This window comes from Triticum urartu, chromosome 3A (assembly GCF_056163025.1).
Source record: "Triticum urartu cultivar PI428250 chromosome 3A, HENAU_Tu73, whole genome shotgun sequence".
Lineage (NCBI taxonomy): Eukaryota > Viridiplantae > Streptophyta > Magnoliopsida > Poales > Poaceae > Triticum > Triticum urartu.
In genome coordinates this window covers 87,425,683-87,438,126 of record NC_141875.1, presented here as the reverse complement: position 1 = coordinate 87,438,126, position 12,444 = coordinate 87,425,683, and the positions used below count along the sequence as shown (strand labels likewise).

Below are 12,444 nucleotides of genomic sequence, written 5' to 3'. Positions count from 1 at the left end.
AAATATTCACAAATTCAAATAATGTTCATAAATTCAAAAAAATCCTAAATTCATAAAACAAATTGTGAAATTAAAAATTGTTCATCGCATGCAAAGATGTGCAAATTTAAATTTTTTGTGAACTCATAAAATGTTTGTGGATTAAAACTTACTGAGAAATTTGGAAAATGTCCTTCAATTATGAATTTCAAAATGGTCATGAATTATGAATTTGAAAAATTGTTTAAAAATTTCGAAGATGGAAAATAAAAAAAAGGAAAAGGAAAAAGGATTATTAAAATAAAAGAACCGAAACAAAGAGGGTCACAAAAAACACAACAAGATTACACATGAAAAACTGTAAGACGGACCCGACGATGTAGCAGCAAGTGTTCGAGGGTATGCGTTTCCCTAGCATCCGTCACGTTGCGCGATACATAGGATTTACTTCAAAGAAATGCTTACGATATGTGTGTCGCATGCCTGCGGTCCATATAATATTACCTTGCCCGGCCCACTGGACGCATTGCACCAAGAAAAACCTAGGCCCATCCCACTAATTTCATTGTATGTATCTAGGTTTAAAAAATCGATCATACAAAAGAAATATTTCTTGGGAGCACCTAGTTTTTTTAATGTTGGCTGGAGAACTGTGAAATTCGTTGATCAAAAAGAGGTATTACAAGAATACTCCCAAACGAGGAATGCACCGCATAAAGCGGATGCTAAAAAAGAAGAAAGGAAAAGAGGGTCGGTCGGTTTATTTAGGAAAACCAGGCTAAAACCAAAGCAGTGCATAGCTCAACTAGGACTAAAGCACCACAACATTTATAAAAAACTGGACGTCTGCACCGTTATCAGAGTGCACACCAACAGCTGTCGTATTGTACAAGGCTGCTATGAGTATATCCGCAAACATCGAGGAAACTAGAGAGGAATGATACATTCGAAAGAGTGATACGTATGCCGCTCCGATCCCACGAGGCTAGCTGACATAGCTCGCGTGGCGCTACTTGTATACAAAGGGTGCTCCTGCTGCTCATACTGTCGACCGACGATCAACTCCAAACGGATGCACCACCAATGCTTCATGCTCACCAAAACGTTGTCGGCTCTAGATCCACCACACCACCACTAACCAAGTGCTCCCAACACCAGACTTGACTCCAAGGCAATGCTTCCAACAAAGTAATGACACCACAGGCGCCACCATTACACATGGTTTTCATCGGGAGACAAGAACATGGAGCAGGGAGAGGTGTCGGCCCCCCTCGATGGCACCTCCAACAAGGAAAATCATACCTGAAGGCGTCATTTGCCATCAATCCAAACCGTAGTCGAGCAGGACTTTCGTCGGGGAGCACCTATGCCGAGACGACGTCTCCATATAAAGACTAGGCTTAGCAAAATTCTCCATGGCCTAAAAATAAAAGAAAAATCAAACCGTAGCAATACACTGGTACATCTTTTCGATAAAGGCATTTTTATTGACTCAAAATGTAGTATCAAGCGGATACAAAAGCATGATGGACAACATCTGCTAGCATGTGATATATTTTTCTTCTTCCGTTGCAACGCATGGACATATTTGCTAGTCTACTATAAACAGGAGAGATCCGGCCTCCCCACCCATCCCTACTCCGACCGGCAAGGCCGCCGGAGAAGGAAAGATGGGGAGCCGGGAGGACGAGGGCGACGCTCAAGGGAAGGAGATGGAGAGAGAACAGGGAGAAGGGAGAAAAGAGTCTAAGGGTACCTCTTAAGCAGTGATTTTCACATATTTATGTGCTTGTCGAGACATCGAAACTATTGCAACATTTTGTTATCAAACATTTCAAGAATTTTGACCTGAAACTTCCAGGCGCAAACATTTCGGCACCCCACAAGGAATTTGAAAGTTATTTCCTTGGTAATTTTTCTTTTTTCGGAGTGAGAATATACAATCAACTCAACTCCAAAAGAATTAGTTTTTATCTGCAACGGCCAGAAAGCAAAATTGGCCTTTTATATACAAAGAGGAACACGTTCGGCTCTTTCCTTTCTCTCCCCCTCTCTTTTACCTCCAACTTGGGCAAAAAGCGAGCGACCGACCAACACTTCTTGATCATCGTCATCGTCGTCATCATCATCATCATCCGTCCATGCGTCGTGGAAGTGAAGTAGCGTCAAGTCAAGCAAGCTCCCTACTTCTCTCTTTTCTTTCTTGTAGATTAGCTGTTCTTCAGTAGGTAATTAGCACGAGCGAGAATAAAACGTTCGCTCACGCACACGCGGACGACGACCCCACCTGCCTCCGCTTCCACACGATCGGAGCGACGATCATCCATACTGCAAGGTGAGCAAATTGTCCATCCGTCAGTAGATGCACACAAACAAATTATGAACAGTCTGCAGAAGAAATTTCAGCTCAGCAATGGCGTTCACACTTACTGTACGTGATCGCCGCTAGCCACTCGTTGCCGACGCGCACCCACGTGCTCGCCCACCCGACGTCAATCGTCCACCTGAGGATGAAATCAGACAACGCGTTAATCAATCAGTGTTCTCAGATCAGGAACATCTGGTGATCCAAGAGTGCAGTCAGTCAGTTCAGTCTGACAGAGTGTTTCTTCCTTGTCTGAAACTTACTTCTCCATTTCCTGATGCGCGTTCCAGCCGATGAAGAGCATGGCGAAGTACATGGCGCCCATGGCGAACACGAAGTGGAAGAAGCCGAACCCGTAGGGGATGTCGTCGTCCTCGGACTCCGCCTCGGCGCTCTTGAACTGGATACACTTTGAGTCTATCCCCGTCGAGAAGGTGGCCGCCACGACCACGATCACCGCGATCACGAAGCTCTGCCAACAGTGTATACATGGTTAGCACCTATTTTTCAGACAAGACTAGCAAGCACAGCAACTAAATTAACTGATGGCATGTTTGCCTCCTCTTCTAAATTTGTAGTACTGAATTAGCAGTAGTATATCACTGAAGAGAGACTGTGTTCTTACCGCGATGTTGAGCCAGTCTGCGCTCGTCGCGACCGCTGCTTTCCTGTTGCACATCTCCGTGTGCGGCTCACTGTAAATTTCACCATGCAAACAAGATGTAAGCAAGCAACTCCCGTGTCGAGAAATGAATTTATAACACGATGTTGGACAGACAGGTCTGAATTCATCTCTCTGTCTCACCTTCTGATCGCGGACCAGCAGAGGAACACGATGTATATCCCCATCAGCCCCGGTGCCAGGTACCCCGCCTTCACCTGATCATTTCACCAGCAGATCAGAACACAATTTCTTTCGAGACCAACCATAGAACCGAGACGACGCCATTAATTCAGCCTGACTAAGTAAGCACCTTGGAGTTGACGGAGACGAAAGTCATGATCTGCACGAGCGCGAGGGTGACGGTGATGAAGAGGATGTTGAGCTTGCAGGCGGACGTGGGCGCGTACCAGACGTACATGAGCACGATCCCCAGGATGGACCCCACGTACGTCACGATCGACACCACCAGCACCTGCATGTGGCTGCAACACCCATCCATCCCCAGTTGTTCGTCAGATTTCCATTGTACACAACAACTTGGCCAGACTCAGACAGACAGAGGAGGAAAAGGTAGTGGCGCCACGCACCATCTCTTGAGGTTGAGCTCCGATCGGCAGCAGTCGTTGAGCCACGTGATGAACCTGGTCACGCTGATGAGCTGGATCACGAGGAACGCCCTGCAGTTCAATTCACCCCGGAGGCAAGCTGATCAGTCACATGCTCCAAGAACGTGACTCAAGAACAAGGCGATCAATGTCTGCTAAAAGGAGGCGAGATCATGAGATGTAAGTAGCTTACCCTGCTCCGAAATGCGCCACCTTCCCTGAGAAAATCCAGACAAAAACAAACCCCAACGTCGATCGATCAGCAACGGCAAGATGATTAGCAGCAGGAAGTTAAAATTTTCTGCTTGGGAGATGGTTTGGGAGTTGGGACTGACCGTAGAGCTGGATGAGCGGCGAGGGCGCGAAGAAGGGGACGGCGGTGAGGGCCATCCAGAGCGCGATCTTGACGGGCCACCACTCGGAGTGCCACGAGTTGCGGCAGTCGTGCACCTTGCGCGTCTTCATGGTGGACAGGAACATGACGAAGAAGAAGAGGAAGCAGCCGAGGCTGATGCGAAGCACGCCCTCGGCGCCCAGGCAGTAGCGCGCGCCCTGGCAGCCCCTGAGCCGCCGGAGCTCGCCCAGCGCCGAGTGGCCGTAGTCGCGCACCGTCCACGCCAGCAGGTTGGTCACCAGGAAGATGAGCGCGTACACGTACCGCGCCATCATCGGGTTCGGCCCCACGCACACGCACCGCGCGCAGCACCACTCCTCCGCCACCCGGATCACGCACTGCTCCCCGCAGCTCCTCCCGCCGCCGCCGTCGCTCTCTGCCGCCTCAGTCGGCGCCACGCCGGCACCCACGCCGCCGTCCCTCTCCATCGCAGGGGTCGCCACGGCGGCATCCCGCTCCACCACCACCTCCGGCGCCACGCGGGCGCCGCCGCCGCCGCCGCCGCCGCCCCTCTCCGCGGCCATGGGCACGCCAGCGCCTCCGGTGGTGACTGGCAAGCCGCCGTCAAGCGTCATCGGTGGACCGCTTGATGGCAAGAAGGAGCGCCAACGGACGAGTGCTGCTGTAGCTGTGCCGGGTTTCCTGCGGACATGAACGAGCAGGGTCACGAGATCGTCCGTGGCGTACGCTTCCGTGGCTCGCCTATGAATATAGGCGCGCGGATCGGCGAGCTTAGCTCGTGAGCGAAAACGATGTGCTACTTTTTTACTCCCTCTCAACGGAGTGACGTCCCGGGCATGCTTTTTTATGGCCGAATTAGGACCGTTCTAAGCCGCTCTGCTTGGACAGAAATATGATTTACTTGTGCCTGCCATCACTCCCGAGTTTGACCCCGGTTGACCACCTATATTTTTATCGACCCCACATGACTAACGACTAAGCAAACTACGGCTACTCGGTTAAAAAAACTACTCCCTTCGTAAAGAAATATAAAAGCGTTTAGATTACTAAAGTAGTGAACTAAACACTCTTATATTTCTTTACAAAGGGAGTAATAACTACTACCACCTGAGTAATTTTGTGGCCAAACAAAACGGCTTGCTAATTAATTTTGACTGCTTACTCGTTTCCCTTTCAACGGCTAGGATTGTGTGTTGTGTTGAACGACTGCTGCTGTGCTGAATCATCAAAGGTTTTGTGCCAAAGCTGCATGCATACTTACATAGAGTGGTATCAAATTTGATCTGGATGATTAAAAAGGGAAAGCAAGGCGTGAGTGGAGTGACAGTGACCAGAGAGAAGATGCATGTTACTACATGTATGCGTTTATGTGTAGCAGCAACGCTTGCCTTTAAAGGAAGATTAGGGTTACAGATGGAGGTAAGGTAAGTAAAGAGAGAAAGCTCAATGCATGAGTAGTCATAGGATTGAGCAGGATGCACAGTCGCACATGGCTCTCTCTTTCTCTCTGTGCCTGTCATGTGGAGCTTTGGACGGCCGGCCGATGTGTATGTCTGTGGAATGGAAAAACAAAAGAGCAAAGCCGCAAAGGCAAAGCGTACAAATGGCAAAGAGATTGGATGAAGGGAAAAGGAAAGAGAGAGAGGTTGAATTCCTCCATCAGGAACAAATATTGCCGCTAATTAATTACGCTTAGAGCAATACATAACCTATGTTAAAAATCACGGACCGGTTTAGCAAGCGAGCGTTTGCTGGGAAGCATGGCAATTGCGAACGATTTGCACAGCAATTTTATGTTGTCCACGGATGACTGTTTTCTTTAGCGAGGATGGCAAACCCGCCCAGTTTAGTTTTGGCCAGGATTTGGCCGTGCTTCCTGAAGGAATTTGCCATCCTGGCGACCAAATAAATTGCTATAAAAAATATTTGTTTTGCCATGCCCTCCCAGAGAACACCAGCACAATAATAACAATACCCAAAATATGTAGTTTGGCTTGGAGGATTGCTTAGGGCTTTCTTTGCTTAGTCCTGTCCTCCTCCTCTTTTCTGTCGTGCGGCCAAGTTGCCGCTGGTGGTAAGCAACCATGCATAGTCCTTTTTGTGTTAAGTACAAACTAGGTTACTAGGTAGTAATTAACTTGTAAATTCTGTGCAAAGGAAGGATCTTCTTTTCAAGCAATAATCCCATCCTTTCCTTTTTGCTTGCACATATTCTCTGAATGATATGGAGAACCTTTTCGAAGCTTGCCGCTAGATATTTCCATGCTGCTCATCTATCTGCTAATGAACACAGGGATTCCCACTGCTCATCTATCTGCTAATGAAGTTTGAGATTCTCATTTATCCCGGCCGCTAAATGGGAAAAGCATTGGAATCTTACCGCTGGAGACCGCGCTTGGAATCTTAATCAGAGAGGGTGAGAAAAGCACCGTTGACGACGCACCTTGATTAGATCCACGTACGGCCGGCCGGAGCTGAACGTCGCGGTAGAGAATCGGATTCTACCTCGGGTTACCTAACCCGGCTGCTGTAGGAAGAAGAAGGAATCGGAGGGATGAGGGAGGGATTGGCGGGCACGGAACGCATCTCTGTGGCTTGCGCTCCCGACCACGGAAGGCAGAACCGAATGCGCTGCTTGCTACCCAACCGCCACTGTTGCGTATTATACTATTCGGTCTGCGCTCGTTTGCGGCCTCTCCCCGGTCGACAGCCGAACCGATCCGGGGAAAACGGTATTTGGCCCCGAATATATGCGGGAAAGGGATGGCGCTCCTTGTGGTTTATGCACTGATTTGGTTAGGGTTCTAGTGTGTTGTATGAGAAAAAGGAGAGGAGATTCGGCGCGGCCAGGAGCTAGGATGCTAGCGAGCTTATGGTGTTCGTGCATGGATGATGATCGTGGGAGCAAGGAAGCGGACAGAGAGGGGGAGGAGGAGGAGGAACTCACATGCACGTTGGATGGGACCGGACGGAGGAAGACGAAGGACTCCTTGATAATGTCTTCCGGGAGGTAGAAGCTGAGCTGCCCTGCTTGCCCGAGGTGTACGTACGCCTCTGGCTCAACTGTGGCTGGCAATAGCGGATTGGCGATGCGTCAATGCCGGCCTGGGGGTTTTATTCGGGCGAGCGGCGGAGGAGGGAGACGGGTTGGAGAGTGGGGGTGGAGGTGGCGGTGGTGCTCCGTTTTATTCCCGCCGCAGGAAAGGAGGCAGCGCCTCTATATTTTACTGCGTTTCGTTGTCCCTCTGTCGTCTGTACGCGCGCCCGGTGCGGTTTTTTTTTCTTTCTGTTCTGTTTTCGGCTCGGTATAAGGAGTATTTCGTACGTGCCACACGCGTACACGCACCACCTCCGCCTCGCTCGATCTCTCCACACACACACGCTTGGCTCCGGACCCACGGCACATATATGCACGGCCTAAAAATCTTCCGAGCTCCATCTATGTTGCTGTGTACGTTTTGGATCTACCCCGTGATGTTCACTGGCTCACATTGCCGCTGCGGCGCCGTGGCACCTCATAGCTTGCCATCTCATCGTTTCTACAGCGACGGTGTGTGGACACGTACGGAAGTAAACGAGCCACCTTCACAAAAAAGATGTGGAGCGAGTTGACCCCACCAGTCCACCACAAGCTTAACCCCGGCGACTCTGGTCCGCGCGCCTCGACTTGGATTTTTGCGTCCGCGGCCCACGCCGGCGAGGTCTGACCGCCACAATTTCACGGAGACGGCAACGACGAGCGAGGAGTTGCAGTCGCTCGGCTCAGGCCCCGTATCTGCCACAACTGGAGCAGATTTTTTCTTGCGTTTGTCTACATGTTGACGGATTTTTTTGCTTCTCTTGCGAAAACTTACATGTGGACGAGTGGATGGATGGGCAACTGGACAATGCCTGGACTGGGAGAGACATGCAAAATCGGGTCTTTCTTAACCTTTTCTATTGCCTGGCCGCGCTGGAGGGCACTGTTGCGTCACGAGGTGCGGATCCCGGGGTTATCCCACCATCGGACACAAGTTGTAAGACTGCCTGAGCAAAATCTTCCTCGTATACCTTTGTCAAAATAAACATTGGCCTAGCTAGAGAATGCCTGTGTACTATTTGCGAGTATGATAAATCCTGCTGCATGATTACCGCTTTTTGGCTGACCCGTCCGACTCGACAACTGACCCCTCCATACGCCTACAGCCAGCTGAGGAACCACAAAGCCACTTGTGATCGTGAATTGATCCATCCACACATGCATGCATGTATGCCCGGTGAGCAAGCAAGCAATCACTTGCAAGGAATAATCGCCTCAGCAAACATATATAGCAGGGATATCGCCGATCTCGACCACTCTTTCGTGCACTTTTGGACCACGCGCGCCGGCGCACGTCATGGCGCCCCATATATGTCCGTGCATGCGCAGCATGCTCGGGGACGGGCGTCCCGCCTCGGGCCCCTTTCGGGCTCGCCGCCAGTTGGGCGCAACGGCGATAACCGTACGTGCACACTTGTGCATGTAGTAGTAGATGGTGTGCATCATGATCATGTGCTACGACTCGTCAATGTCATTTGGCTTTGGATACGTCTACGTACCGCCTTGCACGGCTGGATTTGGCAAGGCGACGTGGACGGATCCTTGACCTCCGTGGTGTAGTGCAGGCACGTACTTTCCCACCGGGGCGCGCTCTCTGGTGCATGTGGATGCGGAGGAGCACGAATCGGGTGGGTGCGTTCGTGGTTTGTATATGGTGCAAATTGCAAAAGGCCATAAGAATGCACGTAGAGGGCAAATTGAATCCATGATGCAGTGAACATTTCCGATGTCATAGTATCATTTTAGAATATCAGTTTTTTTACATATACTGGAGGACAGAAAAGGGGTAAATTCCGTTGTAAATAATGCCTAAAATACAGTTCATGGAAGTTGATATTTCTCGCGGCATAATTTATCCTTTTTTGTTGCCTCATGTGTAGGTTGAATTCGACTTGAAACTGTGCGGCGAGATAAAAGTACTTCCGTAGTCTGCTACTCTGCTCAGAGGTTGTTTACATTGTTACGTTCATTTTGCATCACTATTTTTTTAATTATAAATTGCTCATTTATAATCATGTTTTATATATTATGTCATCATTCTTATACCATTCCCCCCCTTTTATTTTGCATTTGTAGAACAAGCAGGGGGGACAATGAGAAGCTATCAGAAAGGACCAGTCGAAGGCAAAGTAAAGAAAATATTTTTTTCTCAAGCCAGAATAATTCCAGAAAAAATAAAGACTATATGCATGAAGAAAAAGAGCCAATGTGAAAAGTCCCCGGCCTAGGACTGGCATTTGGAGCCCACACCCCCACGAGTCGAGGCCCAAGGGCGGCCACTTGGTTGTGTGGGGCTTGTAGGGACCCGGTGGTCTCCACTCCGGTCCCCTTATTCTTACATTAGGGAAAAACACTAACCTTACTATCTAGGAATTTTTTTGTCACTGAGGCAAAACGGGGAGCACTTTTCCTCAACCAGGGGGCTGATTTTGCCGGGATCAAACCCCTTCGGACAGGGGAATTCAAAAGCCATCGTCATCACTAACACTCTAGGCATCGTGGGGACCATCTTCATACACACCACCTTCACCAACTCCATCTACAACACCAACCCCATCTGCATCTCCCTTTCAATGTATGTACTTGTTATAGATTGGTTAATATGGTCACTTTCCGGTGTTAGTCAGTGCATTCTGATTTATTGGTGAAAGATTTATATGTTCAAATTGTTAGCCATATAATTACCCCATTTCTCATGTTCATTATGACGTCTTTTGAGTAATCTATTATGTTCTTGAGGACTTGAGAGAAACCATGTTGTTCGTAACCATATGAAGTTGCATCAAGTTTGATATTTTGATGTTATGTTGTGGTGTAATTCTCTAATCGTGATATTCAAACATCAATTGCATGTCACTTCACCTATATGGGCCTAGAGGATAACATTATATAATTATTTTATCTAGGAGGGGTGGCAGGAAAGGCAAATATTACCATGCCCTAACTTTATAAACTATTGCATGACGAATTAATGGGGACCCTAGAATCTAACACTATGGTTAGACGTTATCTCAGTTATCCTTGGTATCTGTTGATTCTTATTAAAGTATATAATCATAAGTATGTATGAGTCCAAGTAGGGTGGTACATAAGCGTAGGCTCCACCACACACTTATCAAAGCAACGAAAGTTATAGTTAACGATACTAGGTGAAAACAACATGGTAAAATACTCTCCTGTCCTCCAGAACGATTTGACCAATATAAGAAACACAACCGATTTCCTTCACACAAATAAGGATTGGGCTACTTATTGCACTTATTTACTTTAATTGCTATTTAAATTACTGCACTTGCTCTCTCAATCAAGCAAACAATCAAACAATTTTGTCAACTTTTGTAGTGATTCCTTGATGATTTCCATAAGCCAATTAGACGCGGAACATCCTTCAGCCATCCCCATGGACACCACACCGACTCATCAAGCACCAAGTGGACTACTACCTATGAGCTGTGTTGGGATTTCCTCGAAGAGGAGAGGATGATGCAGTGCAGTAGAGATAAGTATTTCCCTCAGTTAAGAACCAAGGTTATCAATCTAGTAGAAGAACCACACAATACCTCATTAGCAGTACCTGCACACAAGATAACAAATCCTTGCACCCAACATGAACAAGGGGTTGTCAATCCCTTGGCAGTTACTTGCAAGATTAAATTGTATGGTGATAGATAGATAAATCAAACAAAAATACAAAATAAAATAAATAAGGAAAAATTGCAGCAAGGTATTTTTGGTTTTAGTATATGATAAAATATAGACCCAGGGGCCATAGTTTTCATTAGATGATTCTCTCTTGAAAATAGCATACGGTGGGTAAACAAATTATTATTGGGCAATTGATAGAAAAGCGAATAATCATGACGATATCCATGGCAAGGATCATGTATATAGGCATCACGTCCGAGACAAGTAGACCGAAACAATTCTGCATCTACTACTATTACTCCACACATTGACTGCTATCCAACATGCATCTAGAGTATTAAGTTCATAAAGAACGGAGTAACGCTTTAAGCAAAATGACATGACGTAGACAAAGTAAAATCATGCATGAATAAACCCCATCTTTTTATCCTTAATAGTAACGATACAATACGTGTCATGTCCCCTTCTGTCACTGGGATTGAGCACCGCAAGATCGAACCCATTACAAAGCACATGTCCCATTGCAAGAAAAATCAATCTACTTGGCCAAACAAAATCAATAGATCAGAGGGAAATACGAAGCTGTAATAATCATGCATAAAAGAGTTTAGAGAAAACTCAAATAATATTCATGGATAGATCTGATCATAAACTCACAATTCATCGGATCCCAACAAACACACTGCAAAAAGTCATTACATCAAATAGATCTCCAAGAACATCAAGGAGAACGTTGTATTGAAGATCAAAGAGAGAGAAGAAGCCATCTAACACTAGCTATGGACCCGTAGGTCCATGGTAAACTACTCGTGCATCATCGGAAGGGCAGCAAGGTTGATGCAGAGCCCCTCCGTGATTGATTCCCCCTACGGCGAAGTACCAGAGAAGGCTTCCAGATGGGATCTCGTGGGAGCAGAAACTTGGGGCGGCGGAAAAAGTATTCCGGGTGGCTCTCTGATGTCAGGGAAATACTTGGGAATGTATAGAGGCGGAATTAGGTCAAGAGATGCCACGAGGTGCCCATAAGCCTGGGGGCGTCCCCCCTAGGGCGCGCCTCCCGAGCTTGTCGCTCCCTCGTTGCTCTTCATGTCTTCTCCCGAACCTTCTGGGGTCCCTTCTGGTCCAGAAAAAAAATAATCCAATGTTTTTTCTTCATTTGGACTCTATTTGATATTGATTTCCTTAAAAGCCAAAAACAGGCAAAATATAACAACTGGCACTGGGCACTAAGTTAATAAATTAGTCCCAAAATATGATATATAATTGCATATAAAACATTAAGATTGATACTATAATAGCATGGAACAATAAAAAATTATAGATACGTTGGAGAAGTATCAAGCATCCCCAAGCTTAATTCCTGCTCGTCCTCGAGTAGGTAAATGATAAAAACAGAATTTCTGATGTGGAATGCTACCTGTCATATTCATCATATAATATTTTCTTTTGTGGCATGTATATTTGGACTTGAGTGATTCAAAGCAATAGTCCATAGTTTGACATGAAAATATAAATACTCAAGTATACCAACAAGCAACTACGTCTTTAAAAATATCAATGCTAAAGAAAGTTGTCCCTAGCCCATCATGCTCAGTCATTGATCCATTCATGAAACACACTCAATATTAGCTACACCCAATGCACAAGTATGACAATAATGCACTCCAGTTGGTGCTTTATAAGAGAAGATGGAGACTCAAATAAAAATAAAAATTGTGTAAAAGTAAAATAGATAGGCCCTTCGCAGAGGGA

General features: G+C 46.9%; 1 protein-coding gene across 2 annotated transcripts; it reads right to left on the bottom strand.

Moving 5' to 3' along the window:
* Window positions 1-1,866: 1,866 nt before the first annotated feature.
* LOC125543007 (uncharacterized) lies at window positions 1,867-7,161 on the bottom strand. 2 transcript variants are annotated; one of them, XM_048706252.2, is made up of 10 exons: window positions 6,916-7,161; window positions 3,949-4,649; window positions 3,807-3,831; window positions 3,596-3,685; window positions 3,319-3,490; window positions 3,150-3,223; window positions 2,970-3,039; window positions 2,608-2,816; window positions 2,410-2,483; window positions 1,867-2,307 (listed from the first exon to the last, which is right to left on the bottom strand). In XM_048706252.2, coding segments are annotated over exons 1-10 (1,485 nt in total). In that variant the 5' UTR covers window positions 6,918-7,161; the 3' UTR covers window positions 1,867-2,239. The 2 variants fall into 2 exon arrangements, with proteins under 2 accessions (XP_048562209.2, XP_087402608.1); XM_087546482.1 differs by lacking the exon at window positions 6,916-7,161.
* Between the last annotated feature and the right edge of the window lie 5,283 nt (window positions 7,162-12,444).

Bases quoted from the DNA above. Each gene is read 5' to 3' on its own strand.
- LOC125543007 (XM_048706252.2), bottom strand. The intron at 3,491-3,595 runs GTGCGTGGCGCC...TGGGTGTTGCAG, and splicing joins GAGCTCAACCTCAAGAGATG to CCACATGCAGGTGCTGGTGG. The intron at 2,308-2,409 runs GTAAGTGTGAAC...CTCACCTTGCAG, and splicing joins GCTAGCGGCGATCACGTACA to TATGGATGATCGTCGCTCCG.